The sequence below is a fragment of the Leuciscus leuciscus genome (assembly GCF_965113295.1).
Source record: "Leuciscus leuciscus genome assembly, chromosome: 4".
NCBI lineage: Eukaryota > Metazoa > Chordata > Actinopteri > Cypriniformes > Leuciscidae > Leuciscus > Leuciscus leuciscus.
Window position 1 is genome coordinate 8633543 of NC_138728.1, and position 20811 is coordinate 8654353.

Genomic DNA, 20811 nt, shown 5'->3' on the forward strand with positions numbered 1-20811 from the left:
TGCGGAATTTTACTTTGCTCTGGTTAGTAATGCGGCAAAAGGTAAACACAGAACAGAAGCGCACTACAGTCGTTACATCCAGCTAACGTCATGTGTGTACCGGCTCACTCGGTTGCCAAGGTAATCAATATCACTCCGCTGCTGCTGTAGACAAGGCTTATGATTACAGGGAACAAATTATAACTAATGCAATGTGATGAAAGGTAAGTTTGATTTCTAACATTATTCTCTCAACGGACATATACATCGATAGTCTAGTGTTATAATTGATTTGCGTTTGGTGCACTGTGGAGTGGGTAAAACGGTTTTTAATGGCTGGCTAACATATACCATTGACTCGCGCTAGCCTAGCATCGGCTAACTATCCAAATATAAGGACTGGATAATTTTTTTTTTTAAATGTCTCCACTGATGAATAACAACCAGGCTGACTTAAAAATGAGGTCCGATGTCAAAAATCCCGAACCACCCCTTTAATGACATGAGTAGTCTATGTGTGGTATGACCAAACATAACCAAACTTCAGTGCTGGTTTTGAAATTAGAAGAGCACTTCGACATAAAGGAAGTATGTGATCATTGCATATGTCTGTTCCTCTATTTTCCCCTTTTCAGTCCATTTAAGATCAAGGTTTTGCCCGCTCATGATGCCAGTAAAGTCCGTGCCAGCGGTCCCGGCCTAAATGCTTCCGGGGTGCCAGCCAGCCTGCCGGTGGAGTTCACCATTGATGCCCGTGATGCAGGGGAGGGTCTTCTCACCGTACAGATCCTGGTGAGTGACATCAGCACTCGCTCAGGCCTCTTTTTTGAGATGTTTTAAGACAAGAAGGTTTCCCTTGATGATCACTTGTGCTTTAAAAGCCAATGTCCTGCCCTCCGCTTCCCTCTGCCCTGACCTCTGACCTCTTCCCTGCTGTCGCTGTAGGGTCCGGATGGTTGCAGGCAAGAGGCCTCTGTGTATGTGGAGGACTGGGGTAGGAGGGTGTGGGAGAACCACATTGTAAAGGGCACCATCCCCTTCCATATTCTTAGGAAAGGATGTGTAAGGCGGCCCCTCCTTTCAGCCTCCTCTTGTTGTTATAACTCACCGTGTCTGGCGTCTCTCCCATCAGCCTTGGGCCCCTAAGCTGTACACCCTACCCCAGTTCCCCTGCTCTTTTGACTGCTTTTTTCCCTTCAGTTATTCCCTAGTTTTTCCTTAGTTATTCCCTAGTTCCTTGTTTCATATTTGTTCCCTAATAATGGGAACAATTGGGAATAATCTATCAATCTATCTATCTATCTATCTATCTATCTATCTATCTATCTATCTATCTATCTATCTATCTATCTATCTATCTATCTATCTATCTATCTATCTATCTATCTATCTATCTATCTATCTATCTATCTATCTTGTGTCCTCTCGGTTCATGCATACCACATTCAATGACAATTAAAAGCAAGAAGTAACTTGGGAATTGTCATTTCTTGAGGATGAGCCTTGTTTTTTATAATCATACTACTTCCCATTCTAAAAAGGAAGGGAGAAAACTTCACTTCAACCAAAACGGGTGTTTCCAAACTGCACACGAGCAAAAGCATCCTAAAACATTTTCATCTTGCGCAAAAGTGGCGTCTATGGATGTGAGAGTGAACCTTTCTCCCAGGCAGCCATACTTGATCATTTTGTGCCTGTGAAGGGGACCCTTAATGTTGCCCTCTAGTGGTCACTGTGGACTGACCTGTCATTAGATTTAGGCTAAACCCTACATGTGGTTTTCCACTACATGACTAACAGTCAGAAATGCTTGATATGTAATATGAATGAGTAATATTGCCTTGTTGAATATTTGCTACATTTATATTAGCAACTACTCAAAACTTAATAGAAAAGAGGATTTCCTACGAATATATACTCATTCGCATGAACACACTTTAACAACTCATTCCTTTTGCAGGACCCAGAAGGAAAGCCAAAGAAAGCCAATATTCGGGATAACAGAGATGGAACGTACACCGTATCCTATGTCCCGGATATGACAGGGCGCTACACTATTACAATCAAATATGGCGGGGATGAGATTCCATACTCCCCCTACCGCATCCATGCACTGCCCAGTGGAGATGCCAGCAAATGCCTTGTGACAGGTCAGTTACAGAGGTCTATGTCCCACCCCTTTGTGGCCTTTTATAGGGATATATTGCTGTTCATTACTGTTATTATTAGTGTCTTGTGGTTTATTGCTTCATAAAAATGCAATCTCAGTTCATTTTTAAGACTGAGCATCTTACGCACACCTTTATGATTATGAATTCTAACAAATCTTTCTGTTTATGTGTAGTGTCGATTGGGGGACATGGACTGGGTGAGTTACCTCTTTCGATCTTTGCCAGCCTTTTATCTGGGATCAGTTTATTCGAATTCCCCATTTGAATTTGCTTCATAACTGTGTCTCTGTCTGATTGGTGTAGAAAATGTTATTGTAATTGGTGTAGAAAATGTATTGTAATCTTTATTATAATTGCTTTGTGGCTGTACCATGGTCAGGCTCAGGGCTCGGACCCACCATTCAAATTGGCGAGGAGACCGTTATCACTGTGGATGCAAAGGCTGCTGGGAAGGGGAAGGTCACCTGCAAAGTGTCAACTCCAGATGGGGCGGAGCTAGACGTGGATGTGGTGGAGAATGCGGACGGAACATTTGATATCTATTATACTGCTCCAGAACCTGGGAAATACGTCATCACCATTCGCTTTGGAGGAGAGCACATTCCCAACAGTCCCTTCCATGTGGTGGTAAGCACCTCTGTATTATGTATCGGCATTATAATTTTTGCATATTATAATAATACTAAATATTTTGTATATGTTTGTGTACAGTATGTACACTACCGTTCAAAAGTTTGGGGTCAGTACGATTTTTGTAATGTTAAGTCTGTTATGCTCACCAAGGATGCATTTATTTGATCATATTCCATAATTCTTTGATGAACAGAAAGCTTAAAAGAACAGCATTTATTTGAAATAGTAATCTTTTGCAACAATATAAATGTTTGTACTGTCATTTTTGATCATTTTATTGTGTCCTTGCTGATAAAAGTTTTAATATCTTTGTTTTACCCAGACAATCATAAATAAATCCAAAATATGGCTACAGTGCATGGTGTGTTTTTACAAAATAATCATTCTCCCAAATAGAAACTTTTATTGTACTTCAATTTAACTTAGCAATTCAATTCCAGTTCAGTGGGTCGAATTGAATTAGCTGCATGTAAATGTGTGTTCTGTGAAGCCCTAAACATGTGACCACCTCCTTCTCCAGGCATCTGATACCATCCCTATAATTGAGGAACCGTGTGATAAACTGCAGTTACAGCAGCCCTACGCCCCCTACAAGGGCTACACCCCTCACTGGGTACACACCACCCGTAGCCATCAGATAACATCCTAAATGCTTTCTGCTCCTCAGCCTTTATCATTTCCTCCATCTTTGCAAAATTTTCCATGAGCTTTTGCTGCTGACATCTTTTTAACAAGTTATTAAAACGGCTAGTTGGCTGATCATGCATTCGTAGAGTTAATGAATCGGTTGTTGATCTCCCATTGCAGAGGCGGTGTTTTGCACAAGTCTTTATTTGGCTTTGTAGCTGCTGCTTTTATTTCATCTATTGCAGCTCAACCAGTCAGGCCCTTGTCTGTTTTTCTTTCTTTTTTTCAGTCATTAATCCTTTGCATGCACTTTCTGCTCGCTGTCCTCAGTTAGCAGTGCAGTGACGCTGAAATCTCTTTCTCTTCCAGGCCACTGAGGAACCAGTTACTGCAGTGGATGCCATGGAGCCAATGCTCCGCCCATTCAATCTCGTCATTCCATTTACTGTGCAAAAGGGGGAGATTACAGGTATTAACACTTATTAATTAATACAATAATTAATTAATAAAAATAAAGTAATAATTAATTAATAAACACATAGATAATCATTAGAGGTACTTGCAAAGGCAAAAATATTTTAACAAACCTTTTTTGACCCTGGGCCAGTTAGCAACACCCTGACAACCAGCCTCTTGTGAAAATGAAGTACACTTTGACATGCTGTTTTAAAAGAGTATTTATTATAGAAATAAAATATTGTACTTAAGCGCGAACTGAATGTAATGGTTTCAGACACTTAACTGCATGGGTTTTATTTTATTTTATACAAAAGCATGACAAAACATTATTAAAACATAATGATTTAAAGTAAACCATTACAAAGTGCACTTTTTAAAAGTGTACTTAAATGTGTTAAGAAGCATAATCATGGAAGTACACTTATGTGGCCTTTTAATTCAATCATATTATATTGTCTGCAACTGCAAGTAGAGTTTAAAAAAAATATATATATACTGTATGTTTAGGATTTTAAGTACACTACATGTGCACATTCGTTACAATTAACACTTGGGCCTACACAATTCTGTCTTTTTCCAGGTGAGGTACGTATGCCTTCTGGTAAGACCGCCCGTCCCAACATCACTGATAACAAGGACGGGACGGTGACAGTCAAATACGCCCCCACCGAGAAGGGCCTGCATGAGATGGACATCAAATATGACGGGAATCACATACCAGGTACCCAAACAATCAGACATTTGCACTCAAATCGGGAATTGTAATAGTTATGTTATCATTTGGTCTGTTAAATAATGTCTGTATTTGACATGGATCATCTGGAAATGTGTTCCTACAGGAAGTCCTCTGCAGTTCTATGTAGATGCCATTAACAGTGGGCATGTGAATGCACACGGCCCTGGTCTGAGTCACGGCATGGTCAACAAATCTGCCACCTTCACAATCGTCACTAAGGACGCTGGAGAAGGTAACACACAAACCAAGCCTGGCAGCCTCACAGTCGCATTGCATTAGTCTCACATTGCCAGACTTTTGACTATCCACATCTTGACTATTCTCCACATCTTTGATTATTCTCATCTTCTCTCAGGAGGTCTGTCTTTGGCAGTGGAGGGCCCCTCTAAGGCAGAGATCAGCTGTAAGGATAATAAAGATGGCACCTGCACTGTGTCCTACCTGCCAACGGCCCCAGGAGACTACAACATAATCGTCAAGTTTGATGACAAGCACATTGCTGGAAGCCCCTTTACAGCCAAGATCACAGGTTGGTGTTTGCGTGTGCCCAAATATGGCTATGAGTGAGAGAGAGAGAGAGAGAGAGGATGAACAAGAGAGGGCAAAGTTATGTCTCTCCATAATGTCTGTGAATCACTAAATTAGCTGGCGTGTGTATTTATGTGTGTGCGCATGCCTTCACACCTGGAGAATTTAACCACATCTGTAAAATGCTTCTAAAAGTAGTAGGCAGAATTTTTAGAAACAGGAAGCAGCTGTTTCCCCCCTCCTTCAGTCTCACTCTCACTTTGCCCCTCAATTTCTCTCTGTGACGGAACTGGGGTTGCACCCGCACAACGAAAGCTTATTTTAATAATTGGATAATATTTTCTAATTATAATAAATAAATAAACAAGAACTACTTTCAAAAGTTTGGGGTCGGTAAGATTTTTGAAAGAAGCCTCTCATGCTCACCAAGGCTTCATTTATTTGATCAAACACACAGTAAAAACATTAATACTGTTAAATATTTTTTTTGTTTTTCATTTTAATATGTTTTAAAATGGAATTTATTCATGTGATGGCAAAGCTGGATTTTTTTAATGTATTAATCATTCTAATATGCTGTTTTGAAACATTTCTTCTTCTCAAATCAATGTTGAAAACGGTTGTGCTGTTTAATATTTTTGTGTAAACCATGATTTTTTTGATGGAGTTGGAGTACATATAATTCTTTATTTTTTTTTATATTTTTTTTTACAATTTGTGTCTTTACTGTCACTTTTTATAATATTTGTTATAATATTACATATCTTTTTTTTTTATATAAATTTTTTTTTTATGTTTTATTTTATAAATAAATGTATGTTTAAATATGTATATCTATATATCTATATATCTATATATATATCTATATATATCTATATATATATATATATATATATATATATATATATATATATATATATATACACTACTGGTCAAAAGTTTTAGATCGGTAAGATTGTTTATGTTTTTAAAAGAAGTCTCTTCTGCTCACCAAGGCTGCATTTATTTGATAATTTTTTTTTTTTTAAAACAGTATTATTGTGAAATATTATGACAATTTAAAATAACTGTTTTCTATTTTTATATATTTTAAAATGTAATTTATTCCTCAGATGAAAGCTGAATTTTCAACATCATTACTCCAGTCTTCAGTGTCACATGATCCTTCAGAAATCATTCTAATATGGTGATTTGATGCTCAAAAAACATTCATTATTATTTTCAATGTTGAAAACAGTTGTGTAAATTTTTTTTTCAAAATTCTTTGATGAATAGAAAGTTCAAAAGAACAGTATTTATTTAAAATAGAAAATTATAAATGTCTTTACTGTAACTTTTGATCAGTTTAACTCATCCTTGATGAATAAAAGTATTGATTTATTTGATTTCTTTCCCCCCAAAATAAAATTAAAATTCTTACTGACCCCAAACTTTTGAAGGGTAGTGTTTAATGTTACAAAAGCTTTCCATTTCAGATAAATGCTGTTCTTTTGAACTTTCTATTCATCATAGCATCATGAAATAAAAATGTAAAAAACTGTTTTCAACATTGATAATAATCATAAATGTTTCATGAACATCAAACCATCATATTAGAATGATTTCTTAAGGATCATGTGACACTGAAGACTGAAGTAATTATGCTGAATATTCAGCTTTGATCACAGGAATAAATTACACTTAACTATATATTCACATAGAAGACAGCTGTTTTAAATTGTAATAATATTTCACAATATGACTGTTTTTGTTTGTATTTTTAATCAAATAAATGCAGCCTTGGTGAGCAGAAGATACTTCTTTTAAAAACATAAAAAATCGTACAGATCTAAAACTTTTGACCGGTAGTGTATATATATATAAAAAATTACTATTGATTATGGCTCTCTATTCTCTCTAAAAGTTACTATTGATTATGGCTCTAACTATTCTCTCACATTCTTGATAAAGGCGATGACTCCATGAGGACTTCTCAGCTGAACGTTGGCACGGCCACAGACGTGTCTCTGAAGATCACAGAGACGGACCTGAGCTCCCTGACCGCGAGTATCAGAGCCCCATCTGGCAACGAGGAGCCCTGCCTGCTGAAGAGACTGCCAAACAGACACATCGGTAAGTCACTCATCAGGCCTGCCAGGACCTACCTGCATCATGACTGAACTGATAAAGCAACCTGTACAAAAGCCAGATCATATTATGTTTAGGCAGGACATGTTGAAGGGCCATAAACCATGATTTGCAGGTAGTTTTAGTGGGAAATGCATTCTTTTTCTAGACAGCATTTAACTGGACAAATGTTTATGTACACTCCTGCAAATAAGAAATACCTAATATTTAGGTCTGTTTTTCCAGAAGGGAAAGACTGGGAATGCAATTATAACACTTTCAGAAACTAGACTAATTTTTGGAGTTTCCCAAAACAAGAAAGTATGAGTCCTCTGAAACACTGAAACTTTCTGATCTAGTGATGCCTTAGGATTTGTCTCAAAAACGTTATTTGAGACTGAGAGCTCCTTCCTGTGATTTCAAAGAGAATCAACTATAAGCTCAGAAAAGGCTTTTGATGTAAAGCCAAAACCTGAGGCCTATCACTTTTGTTAGATATCATAGTGCTACCATAAAAAAAACTCTGATTAAACCTGAACAAAGACCTGTCCCGTTGCTCTTTTCCTTAGGAATATCCTTCACTCCTAAGGAGGTGGGAGAGCATGTGGTCAGTGTAAAGAAGAATGGAAAACACGTGACCAACAGCCCATTCAAGATCATGGTGGGCCAGTCTGAGATTGGAGATGCCAGTAAAGTGAAGGTGTTTGGAAAAGGTCTGATTGAAGGACACACCTTTGAAGTGGCTGAGTTTATCGTGGACACCAGAAGTGCAGGTAAATGGTATTCTAGGTGTCCATTATGCACTTAATCCCAAGGTACACTTCAGTTTTGACCCAAACGCTTAGTGTATGCGCCCTTTCGAATGCATAGTCTTTAGGTTCACTGAAAAGTTGAGCTACTTTTGCGCACCGTATTGAAGCATGCATAAATCTCACTTGATCTGTACATTAGGTTATGGAGGTCTGGGTCTGTCTATCGAGGGGCCAAGCAAAGTTGACATTAATTGTTCGGATGTGGAAGACGGAACATGCAAAGTGACCTACTGCCCAACCGAACCCGGAACATACATCATCAACATCAAATTCGCAGACCAACACGTGCCAGGTACTGCACAGACCTCAAACATGCATGCTTTCTGAGGTGGGCGACTCTCAAACTCTTCATGTCGTTCCACAGGAAGTCCATTTACAGTGAAGGTTCTGGGCGAGGGACGAATGAAGGAGAGTATTACCAGAAAGAGGCAGGCGCCCTCTATCTCCACGGTGGGCAGCACTTGCGACCTCAACCTCAAGATTCCAGGTGAGCAGAAAAGGAATGAGATGCTAGGGAGGGTTGTCAAGTCTCGAGTCAAGTCTTTCTGAAATTGCATAATGCCTAGTAGGCACTACATTTGGTTTGATTATTAGTTCACGACTGGTAAACTTATGTTTTGTGTAGAATGAATATGGGTAGCAAGAATGAAATTCGGACATACTACATCCACCATGTTGTCACTGTCATGTGACCTACCAGCGTCAGTTGCGTTGCTTCACTGCCATGCACATCTCTTTTACTGTGGCCTCATGGGATAGTGAAGTGTTCATCAGATGCACTTCAGAATCGGAAGTAGTAGGTCATGCGGGTACTTTTCGCTTACTGTCCTATGAATTCGGACATAAAACTTGTCTCACACCTATGTTCTGTTTTATGCCTACTATGTAGTTGGGAAGTAGGCATATTCAGACACAGGGTTTGTCTCCTTTCCCACCTGTTTCTCACTGACTCCCACTGTCATGTCACTTCCTGTCTCTCGAATCAGAGTGGTTCCATTTGAAACTATAAAATGTTTCTGTTTCCTGTTTCTCTTTTTTCATTGCTTCCCTCCTTCTTCCTTCTCCTCTTTCCTATTTCCTCTGTCTCCCGGGTTCCTCACCTGTAGGGAACTGGTTTCAGATGGTGACGGCTCAAGAGCGACTCACCCGTACCTTCACCCGCAGCAGCCACACCTACACACGCACAGAACGCACAGAGATCAGCAAGACCCATGCAGGCGAGACCAAGAGAGAAGTGCGGGTGGAAGAGAGCACCCAGGTGGGGGGGGACCCCTTCAGGAACGTATTCGGTGGATTTCTGGGCAGGGAGAGCCTGGGACCCTTCAGCAGCGGCCAGGGCCGACAATCAGAGGGTGTGTGCATGTGTGTGTGTGTGTGTGTTTGTGTGCGTTGATTGCTGGTTAAAGGGAAATTTTTCCTTTTTACCCGCCTGAAATGTTCCAAATCTGAGAGATTTGAGGGTGAGTAATTGATAACAGAATTCGTCTGTTTAAGTACTATCTCTTTAAGTTTTACAGCTCTTACAAGTTTCAGTTTGTGTTATTGTGTATGTGTATGTGATGAAGTCATGGTATGTGTGTGTTTATGGGGTTTTTGAGCGGGAGTGAACGCACTCTTTCCACTGCAGACATTTATGACAGGAGAACCGAGCTGGAAAATCTGAGCAGCCGTCAGCTCTGCGGCCAGCTCAGCCAAAACATCTTCTTTTATAGAAGAAATGCCTGAAATTTTATGTGGAATGGTTTATACGTGTGCCTGTCTCTTTTCCCTTCTCTCCCTCTCTTTCTCATACACTCAACGCCATCCCTCTTTCTCTCTCAGGTGAATCAGGTACACAGGAGATGACCGCACAGGTGACGAGTCCCAGCGGGAACACGGATGACGCTGAGATCGTAGAAGGAGAGGACAGCGCCTATAGTGTGCGCTTTGTGCCGAAGGAGATGGGCCCCCACACCGTCAATGTCAAATACAGGGGCCAGCATGTCCCCGGAAGCCCTTTCCAGTTCACTGTGGGGCCCCTGGGAGAGGGAGGGGCCCACAAGGTTCGGGCCGGTGGTACTGGACTGGACAGGGGTGTGGCTGGAGTTCCAGGTAAGAGACAGAAAGCAGTATAAGTATTGATATTGTTAATTAAAAACTATATTTACAAAATTCTGTTAATTTATGTAACTCTGAAATAAAATAAAATGTAGGGTTAGGTTAGTGTTATTTAAATATAGTATTAGATTAAAAATGTACAATAATAATAATAATCAAATTAGAAATTAGTTACCTTGGAAACTAACTGAAATAAAATTAATTGAAGCACTGAAAGAACTAATAACATTTTTAAAAACAAAATTGCTAAAACTGAAGCTAAAATTTAAATGAAAACTTTTAAAAAGTGAACTTTTAAATAAAAAAAGATATATAAAAACAAAACCTTATTCAAAATATTAATAAATACTATAATTGATATACGTATATACTATAAGTAATCCTAAAATAACAATGACAGGAAGTCAGGCACTGTTTATCTGGGATAGTGCGAACATTACTTTAGACCACTGAGGTCTACCAGTATTTATTTTTATTTATTTTTTGCCATTAGCATAATTTTTTTTAACCTGTTTTTAATGTGTGATTTTTAGCTGAGTTCAGTATCTGGACTCGTGAGGCGGGTGCTGGTGGTTTGTCCATAGCGGTTGAGGGGCCCAGCAAAGCAGAGATTTCCTTTGAGGACAGGAAGGACGGTTCCTGTGGGGTGGCCTACGTAGTACAGGAGCCTGGTAAGTGCTAGTGCTTATTTTCAAATACACAGATGTGTTTTACAATCTCTCATTCTCTCATTTCATTTGTTTATTTCATTTCATTTCAGGTGACTACGAGGTGTCAATCAAATTTAACGATGAACATATCCCAGACAGCCCTTTCATCGTTCCCATTGCATCACTGTCAGATGACGCCCGCCTACTTACCATCACCAGCCTGCAGGTGAGTGACTCCAGATCAAACACACTCACGCAGAGAGGCCTCGTTATTCTCTGTAGCAGCGGGACAGGTGAGATTCAGGGACTCTTGAGAGCGGATGGCAGCTTATTTATCAACACACTCTTTGAGAGACTGTGAGAGCACTTGATGGAGAGCACAGAACAGCTTATCATAAGATGAGACAAGTGTACTTGCAGTTCCCTTCACGAAGGGAGTTTCTCAGGAAAGACAAAAGAGCATGGCAAAGTAGTTTTTATGTTGGCCGTTGTGAATATGCTTGCTGAGGAAGACACCTCTTTACATACTCAGCTTTGAAATGCTGAAGATTAGATGAAACACTACGTCTGTCTGGCTCTCTCAGCAGGAGACGGGTCTGAAGGTGAACCAGGAGGCCTCGTTCGCTGTTCAGCTGAACGGAGCGAGAGGAGCGATTGATGCGAAGGTGCACACACCGTCTGGAGCAGTGGAGGAGTGTTACATCACTGAGCTAGACAATGGTGAGCATATGGGCACATACTCACGCATAGAAAAAGACAAGGGAATTATTTGATCTATAATTAATTATATGATTTTATCTATTATTATTATTTATTATTTTATTAAAAAAATATTATAGAATTGTATTATTATTAATATAGTATAGTATTTTTTCAATATTATATATCATTTAAATATATTATTTAATATATTATTGTATTAGTTAAATATTTTATTTCATTACTTTGTATATTATTATTTATATATTATTTTTGCTTTATAATTATTATTTACATTTATAGTATATAAATAATTATGTATTAATTATGTAATATAATATGTTATCAAACAATTTGTATTATATTATTTTTGTATTTGTATATTATAAATATTATTATTTATATATAATTTTTTGTTATATATTTTTATTATTATTATTATTATTTATATTATCAAAATATTTGTATACATTGTTTAATATATTCTTTTAAAAATCCATTATTTTATATTATTTTATCATTTTATATATTATTCATGTTTTTCTTTTTTATTATTACTATTATTATGTTATATAAATGTTATATTATAATATTAAACCAACATTAATTTTGTGTATTATATTGCATATTATTATTATTATTATTATTTACATGTATAGTATATAAATATTGATGTATTATGTAATATATTATTTTATTTTGTATTATTATTTTTATTTATATTATCTAAATATATGTATACATTGCTTAATATATTATTATATAATATATTATTTTAAACATTAATTTCCATTATATTATTTTGTTGTTTTGTGTATTACACTACAAAAACTGATAATTGAGGTAAAATAGAGAAATGCAGACATAATACAATACAAGGAAATACAATAAATACAGTAAAACAAACAATAATATAATGCAACACCCCACAAATTATGATCACTGTAATATTTAAAGACACACTAGAACTGATGTCAGTTTATAGTATATGGATATAGATTGGATTTGAACTTATTCAACATCGCATGCCTGTTTGTGCAGATAAACACGCCATACGGTTTATTCCACGGGAGAACGGTGTCCACTCCATTGATGTCCGTTTTAACGGGAGTCACATCCCAGGCAGTCCCTTCAAGATCCGTGTAGGGGAACCCGGCCAGGCGGGAGATCCAGGAATGGTGACTGCTTTTGGGCCCGGACTGGAGGGCGGAACTACAGGTATGACACCAACCAACCAAGCAGCCAATCACGAGTGTTAAGACACAAACGCACGTACATTCACTCAATACATCTCATCCTTCACAGGTGTACCCTCGGATTTCATTGTAAACACGTGTAACGCTGGGTCAGGAGCTCTGTCGGTTACCATTGACGGCCCATCGAAAGTGAAGATGGATTGTCAGGAATGTCCAGAAGGATACACGGTCACATACACACCCATGGCTCCCGGCAGCTACCTCATCTCCATCAAATATGGAGGACCGCAGCATATCGTGGGCAGTCCTTTCAAAGCCAAAGTCTCCGGTGAGACATCACACACTACGTTAGACTATGCGTTTTTTGCTCTCTACATACAGGACTGACACAGAGACAGGTGTGGTGACTCAGGACACATATCTGGAAGGTAGTCGGGACCTTTTTATGCATGGCATTCAAAAAAAGCTGCTTATAACACCTTGAAATCAACACCAGTGTCGCAAAAAAAACATTCAGCATATAATCTCTTTTACAGTGACTGTTTAAGATCAACTTTTTATGAATGAATTTAAAATGAATCGTTAATAATGAAACAATGAATAGTATTTTTTTTTTTGCGAAACACTTATTGTCATGTTAGCTAATGCATTAACTGATGTTAACAAATGAGACCTTATTGTAAAGTGTTTCCGATATTTTGGTAAAACTTTCATGTTAAAGTTTTAATTGCTGGTGTGCCATTTATTGATGTCCATATGTGTATATTATATTAAATATTAATAAACATTACTGTAGATGTGCCAAAGTTAGCCAAAGGGTATTTTTCATCTGTAGTCCATGGACAAAATGCTACAAATTACAAGTATTATTAATATAAAAATATCATACAAAATATAGAAAAATAAATTATTTAGATGATTATAAACATGAAAGAAAAACAGCATTGTTGTTCCTTAAATATTCAATATAAAAAATGGCCCTTATAGCACTCTGAAGTTATGACAAATACATAACTATGAGTAAATAACTATAAATAAAAGCTGAAAAGGTTTCTTGCACTCATGTTGAAATAGGAAAGTCTGATTATGATTGAGTGGATTTGAAACCACACAAGCTTACAAAACTATGAAAATGTGTGAAACTGTTTACTTGCGTTTGACATGGTAATGATTTAAAGGTAAAACTACCAAATGGAACAGCAGCTCATCTTTCCAACTCATCTTTCAAATCAATAAAAAGAGATTCACTCTTCCAGGCGCACGTCTGTCGGGCGGACACTCTCTACACGAAACGTCATCGGTTCTGGTGGAAACGGTGACAAAATCATCCTCGGTTGCCGGATCTTTCTCTACTCTGCCAAAGTTCTCGTCTGATGCCAGTAAGGTGGTCTCCAGGGGAGCCGGACTCTCCAAAGCCTTCATTGGCCAGAAGAACACCTTCACGGTGGACTGCAGTAAAGCAGGTACAGAACTTTTTCCAAGCATTCATGCATGTATTTGTACACAATGCACATTTACAGATGACTTTTACTTTTGCAGGGACAAACATGTTAATGGTAGGAGTGCACGGGCCAAAGACTCCCTGTGAGGAAGTCTACGTCAAACACATGGGCAACAGAATGTACAATGTCACATACACAGTGAAGGAGAAAGGAGACTACATCCTCATAGTCAAATGGGGTGAAGAAATGGTGCCCGGAAGCCCTTTCCACGTCACAGTGCCTTAAAAGACTGTCTTTAGACCCTCTCCACTATGCAAAGACTCTACTGATCGTCCTGGGAAAGAGACGGGACTCACCGACAATGCCTTTTCATGACATATTAACTCACTGTGTTTTACAAATAATCAAGAAAACGTTCTATATCTGCATACGCTTTATCCAAAAGCTTCATTATGTGTTCATTTCACGCTCGGTTATGTATCTTAACTTTTTTTTTATGATGTTATTTTAGATGTTGTGAGACTAGAGAATGTTTGAAGCAGAAGTGAATGATACAATGGTTTTGCACTGCCCAGCAGTTGCTGTTTTGAAGATGCTACATGCTAAATCACGTCCACCCTGTTACCAGTCAAGTTACTGTCCGGACCATTTACAGACTTAATTTAACAGCTGAGTTATTTAATCTTTTTTTTATTTTATTATTATCTAATGCTAAATCTGGTCTTATTTTTATGATGCAATAACATCATTTAGTCTCTGAGTCTGGACTAGGTTTGCACCCGGTCCTCCTGATCAAGGGCTTAGTTTGAGCAGGGAAAGCCTGATATTTTAGTCCTAGTGGACTAGGTTTAGGCTCACACTGGGTCTAAACTGGTCCCGGGTGGCCCAGCACCCCTGCAGACTGGGTTGTGTGATTGGTTAGATGAGATTTTTTTTTTTTTTTTTTTTTTACCAAACGGTGTAGCAAAAACCGTTCAGCATGTGAATGTTTGAAATCCCACAGTTTTTACAGTGACTATATTAAAGAGCAACATTTTATAGTGATTTTATATGGATGAATTTAAAATAGAAATGTTGGAGAAACACTAATTGTTTGATATTTTATTCTACTGTTTGGTAAAACTGTGCTGGCATATTAAAATTTTAATTGATGATGTGCTGTTTATTGATGTCCATATTATGTTATTATATTATATGATATTATATTATATGATATTATATGATATGATATGATATTATATTATATTATATTATATTATATTATATTATATTATATTATATTATATTATATTATATTATATTATATTATATTATATTATATTATATTATATTATATTATATTATATTATATTATATTATATTGTAGTTCCTGGACAGAATTTTTGTCACCCTAAATATAAAATCAAAATGATCAAAAATTTTGTTTTTTATAGACAAGTTAATAAGTCAAGTTAACCAAAATAATAAATGAAGATACAATATCATATCAACATGTGCCATATATTAATAAAACTAACAATAAGTAACGTTTAAAAGCATTTTGTCCATGACTGTAAGTCGTGTGTTTGTTTCATTCGCAGCCTCTAGAGGGCGATCGTACACTATTTCAATGCCAGGTGTAGTTAATGAGGTATTAGATAATTAGAGGCTCAATCACTGCATGCTGGCCGGGAGAAAAGCTCTTTCAGGTCAGTGTTTGAGCTAAACTGATTTAAAATAACAATATTTCCAATGAATCCCAGATAAATACATGAAATATGTTTCAAATAAATAAGCACAGCAGTGTTTCTGTTATCAAGTGTATCAGTATCTTGAGAGAGATGAGCTTCCTCTCAGTTCTCATCACTAACACAGTAACTTGGGTGAACCACATTAAACATATCAGGAGGAAAGAGGCAAATAAGAGTGGAATGGTGTTCCAACTGAGATTAATCAACCAATGCACTCCGGGAATGTAACATTTCAGGGCCTGAAGTGTATCAAATATGTGTGTGGTGTGATGTGAAATGCTCAAATTATCAAGCTCTTGAGATTTCTTTCCAGTTTAATGAGCAGAATATAAACGCATAACTTTATTTTCCTGATTCTGATCTTGCCCCATAATTTGAATGCGTGATCTGTTTTAGGAATCCAATCGGTTTTGCCAGAGACATATAGGCCCAGCCGCCCAGCCTATATATATTCTGCTCATCTATCATCATATCAGAGGCCAATAAATATAAAAAAGCTGGAATATGTCAGTCACTTTATAGGTAGGCTATTGCTTGATTTGGGCTTTCATGTTGATCGATGACCATTTTGTTAATGCAGGAATCTATGCAACAAGGATGAGAGGAAGAGGAGGATAAAGAGGATCGCAGAACGACCATCTACTTCCCCGGGAACGTTGGTTGAGTAAGAGCAATTGCTGTCTTTGCTCATTCACAGGTGCGCGCTCTGGAATACTTGATTCTGATTGGTCAATCGCGGTTTCTGCGGTCAGATTTTTCTTAATACGTTTCCTAATGATTCTACTTTCATCTTCCACTCTCTCGTTTCGTACAAACGCAATTGCGCCATCTATCGATTGTAGTGAACATTACTTCATAATAATAGGCCGTTCACACCAAAAACGATATGTTATATTATAAGCGTTCACGCCAACTGACGACATGTTTAGCGCGCGCTGCAGTTATGTAAAACGGGTGAATTCTGATTGGCTGTCAATGCTTTTAGCATAAGTGATACGATATCGATATCGTTCCTTTGTGTCGTCGTTATAGCTGGGATACACTGCGCCATTAGCAGAATTAAAGTTCATACCGTACCTATAATAACTATATTAGCATCCACACAACGATAACGTTCTAAGTGTGCGCTGCTGTGAATGCTCATATTCTGATTGGCTGTCATTCATCAGCTGGATCTGAACGTTATTCCAACAATATCGTTCCTCTGTTATAGTTGTGGTGTGGATTGAGCTATTCTCGTAGAATTAGAACGATTGTTAAAACTTTATAGGCGTAGATTGTTATCATAACTTGGTTTATAGTCCATTTAGTCCCAGTAAAATTAAGATCCCACTACTTTTCTCTGTAGAGGCACAAGTTCAAATGCTGAATTAAATAGGTTATGTATGTATATTCAAATTACAAATGGGAGTAAAAGGTTTCTTCATGTGACTGGCCCCTGTAGGCTCACAGGTCAACCTGATCCCTTTATGTGCTTTTTATCACCTTTTGCTCTCGGCCTCTGCAATATCCATCCCTAGAACTCTCTTTCTGCAAATAAAGAGATAGATGGCCAGTGGCGACACCGTCACCTCATCAGTATGTGAACATCCTACTGAAAAGTGCTTGATCTCTACTTTCTTTTTGTCCCTGGGCCAGGCCTCCAGGAACGGGCTACATAGAGCCCATCTTAATGAGATACGGGGGATGACAGGAACCTAATGGATTCCTGGTCATTTGCAATGTGGATGTAAATGGCAATAAAGGCTCTGGGGCTCTGGAATTAAAGCTGCATATTTCTAACACTGAGTCGCAGTGGAGTCGTTCAGAAGGATTTCTCGTTATAGTGAAAAAGGGACAGGAAGGGAGAAAAGCCATTTAAAGAGAGCGGGAGCGAGAGGGATTTCAACACCTGGTTGTGTGTGTGTGGGACAATCACTTAGCAACGTAAATGACCTTGCACCTGTGGATGGAGGTATAGTGGGGCGCACCGTCCTTCCTTTGACTGTGTTTGATTTAGTGGGCTTAATCTCCAGTGGATTGTGACGCAAACCGGGGAGGGTCAACAGGAACAAATGCGTTTTTCTTTTATCTGAAAAGATGGATAGATAGCGACTGTGATTTATTCATAAAATGGTTCTTTAAAGAAGAAATTAATATTATGGATTATGGAAGCTTGTTTCTGCCACAGAATAAAAATGAAAAGAAATTGTGACTTTTCTCGCATTTGTGAGAAACAAATGCACTTCTGCAAAAAAAAGGTCAGAACTGTGAGAGAAAAAGTCACAATTACCTTTTTTAATTTTAATTTCATTTTGCAAGCTTCCATATAATACTGAGTAAAGGTGCAATCACATTAGCAAAAGGTTGGCAAAATTTTGTGGCCAAAACCATCCATTGTCTATAAGTTACTTTCAAACCAAGCAGCTGTCTGTTGATCAATGGGACAATTTGCAAGACCAACCGAACCTGATGCAAAATCTGCCTGGGAAAATCTTTCCTCATGGAAAATTCCTGATTGCGTGCATTCCTTTTGAAATGACTGCATTTAACGAATAATGATAGATTCCCGTTCTTATTCCCTTGTTTATTTTTGGAAAATAGTCCTAAAAAAAGCCACAGCAGAACACAGTAATGGAAGAATCAGCGTTTTAGAACGAATCATTTCAGTAAATGGTTCATTGACTCGCTCCCCAGACAGCAACACATCCGGGCCACATCTGTTACATGTGGATTCCAGATGTGGGCCGGGTCTGGACCGACACTGTTTCCACCACGTAGAAAGAGGCAGTGAAATATCCTCTATAGTAATAATGTCAAAAACTACTCTTGTGTTTTACTGCATTCACACCATGTCAGGTAGTACAGAGGTCACGTGGTACCAGTCAGAGCTCTTTTTACGAGTTGGAATTACGTTAATTACGACATGGTGCGGATGCACCTTGAATCTGCAGTGGTCAGGTGATACAGAGGTCACGTGGAACCAGTCAGAGCTCTCTTGAATCTTCAGAGGTCAGGTGGTACCAGTCAGAGCCCTCAGAAAATTCCCAGTTTACAAGTTGTAATTACGAGCTCAACGAGGACGTGAGCGCTTTTAACAAGTCGGAATCTTGTAATTCCGACATGGTGTGAACGCACCTTTAACCTCAAATGTTTTCACTTGTTTTTATTTTTTATTTTACTATTATTATTGTTTTTACTTAGTAGCAGAACTTTTAGAATTTCTTCTCATCCAAAACAAATTTGAGAGTTGGTGTTTCAGTGAACCTTCAAGATGTAGCGTGAAAGCTAAATTTTTTAATAGACAGGAGACATTTAATGGATTTATGTATTCATTTTTACTTATAACCATTGGAGAAAAAAAAAGTTAGTTTGAGTGGTTAGAAAAGACATATCACTTTTAGAAACCACCCCTAACCCTAAGTATTTGTCAAGCCAACATAATTCCGCACTGTGTTCATAATAGCAGAAAGCACTATGATGGATTTCAGGAAACATTAGCAGTGGGATTTTTTCATTGTGCATGTGCAGTAAGACAGCACTACTAATGATAATGGTAGGTGTCGAGGTGGATGCTGAAGTGTTTCCTCACTTTTCCTCAGGCGTCATGGCAACCCTGTTTAATAGAGGGGGTTGGTTGTCTTATCAGAAAATGCAATCTGCTGAGTTTACTGGGGGAGAGGACAGATTGCGGGCATGATGGGAAATTTCCATCACCTGCTTTTTCACTTACAGCTAACCACACGTCTAAATTTGAAAGCGAGTGCACTTCCAAAGATAAACACCCTTTGGGCAACACTGATTAATTCATATGTGCCATGCAGCCAGGGTTCATTTTATGTATAAAAATATGTACAGCACATGTGATGTTCAGGGCTCTCCGGAGGCCTGTGTCTGGGCTGTTGAAGCCACAGAATACCAAAACCTCGGCCGGAGTCATATCCATCCTAATCCATGCTAATGGAAAGAACACTATCTTCAATTTTTCCCTCATGAATCATGAATAGGAGTTTCAGTTGATACTCCGGGAGCAATGCAATTCTGTAGCAGAAGGAGGGGTAAATTATTAAGGCTATGATACAACAAACCATCTATTAAGTCTGCGTGTGGAAATGTGTTTCTGGGCATCTTATATATGCGTACATGATGCATGCATATGTATTTATGAAAAATCTTGTTTTACTAGATGTGTGATAATGCAGAAAGTGATGCAAGTGCAAAACGTGAGTCCTCTGTCCACTTGGTGGCAGCAGACGCTACATGAACACGGTTGATTGAAAGTTAGAATTATGTGCTATTATTACAGTAATATTTATCAGAGTGATCTTAAGGAAACTGAAAACTGTGCCACAAATGGTTAGATATGTGGACCTTTATAGCTAAAACCTAAATGGAGAATTGACTTAGGAGGTTATTTACAGTATATGAGCATAGTCATCACAAAAATACTTAGGCGGTATAATAGTGCAGTCAAGTTCTTTAGATGTTTACCATGGTACTGAATGATTACCATATTGATATAGATACTTTTCCAAAGAATTCCCACTCCAACATGATCGTGCATTGTCACCTTCAATCAAAATGCAAATACTGCATCACACACAATATTTGAGGGTAAAAAGGTCTTCTAGTTATTAGCCATTAATATTCCTGATGGCACGTTTGCATGATGGTGATTAACGCTTTTGGTTTTTTCCTCCTTCGGGCCATCTGGACAGCAGTTAAATGGACCACTGCAGTCAGCCCACAAACCATCTCTCCTGCTCTCATTTTGCCCTCTCTGATCATCTTGACTTGATTTCAAGACCTTTTTTTTTTTTCTCCGGCAAACTCAGTGAACTATGAGATTGCACAGCCTTCATCAAAACCATAACTGGCTTCTGATGGCGTTCTGATGGCATTCACGCTCTTGCGTTTGTTGCTTTTACAGATGATTTGCAATTAATACTATTCAGAGTGGGAAGGAA

At 38.0% G+C, this 20811-nt stretch overlaps 1 protein-coding gene across 12 annotated transcripts in view; it reads left to right on the forward strand.

Annotated features, from left to right (window-relative positions):
• The window catches only part of flncb (filamin C, gamma b (actin binding protein 280)), a 59079-nt gene extending 43792 nt beyond the window's left edge, over positions 1-15287 (forward strand). For 4 of the 12 annotated variants that reach the window (XM_082166208.1, XM_082166215.1, XM_082166209.1 and 1 more), the window contains 22 exons: positions 615-771; positions 1940-2129; positions 2324-2347; positions 2530-2777; positions 3304-3396; positions 3780-3879; positions 4450-4590; positions 4709-4837; positions 4961-5134; positions 7084-7245; positions 7809-8012; positions 8191-8343; positions 8416-8538; positions 9158-9403; positions 9873-10142; positions 10682-10819; positions 10909-11024; positions 11383-11518; positions 12539-12715; positions 12803-13021; positions 13950-14156; positions 14233-15287. In XM_082166208.1, coding sequence (XP_082022334.1) covers positions 615-771; positions 1940-2129; positions 2324-2347; positions 2530-2777; positions 3304-3396; positions 3780-3879; positions 4450-4590; positions 4709-4837; positions 4961-5134; positions 7084-7245; positions 7809-8012; positions 8191-8343; positions 8416-8538; positions 9158-9403; positions 9873-10142; positions 10682-10819; positions 10909-11024; positions 11383-11518; positions 12539-12715; positions 12803-13021; positions 13950-14156; positions 14233-14420 — 3595 coding nt within the window. In that variant the 3' untranslated portion in view covers positions 14421-15287. The remainder of the gene's footprint in view (positions 1-614; positions 772-1939; positions 2130-2323; positions 2348-2529; positions 2778-3303; positions 3397-3779; positions 3880-4449; positions 4591-4708; positions 4838-4960; positions 5135-7083; positions 7246-7808; positions 8013-8190; positions 8344-8415; positions 8539-9157; positions 9404-9872; positions 10143-10681; positions 10820-10908; positions 11025-11382; positions 11519-12538; positions 12716-12802; positions 13022-13949; positions 14157-14232) is intronic. The other 8 variants (XM_082166212.1, XM_082166216.1, XM_082166219.1 and 5 more) reach the window with 5 other exon arrangements.
• Positions 15288-20811: the final 5524 nt, after the last annotated feature.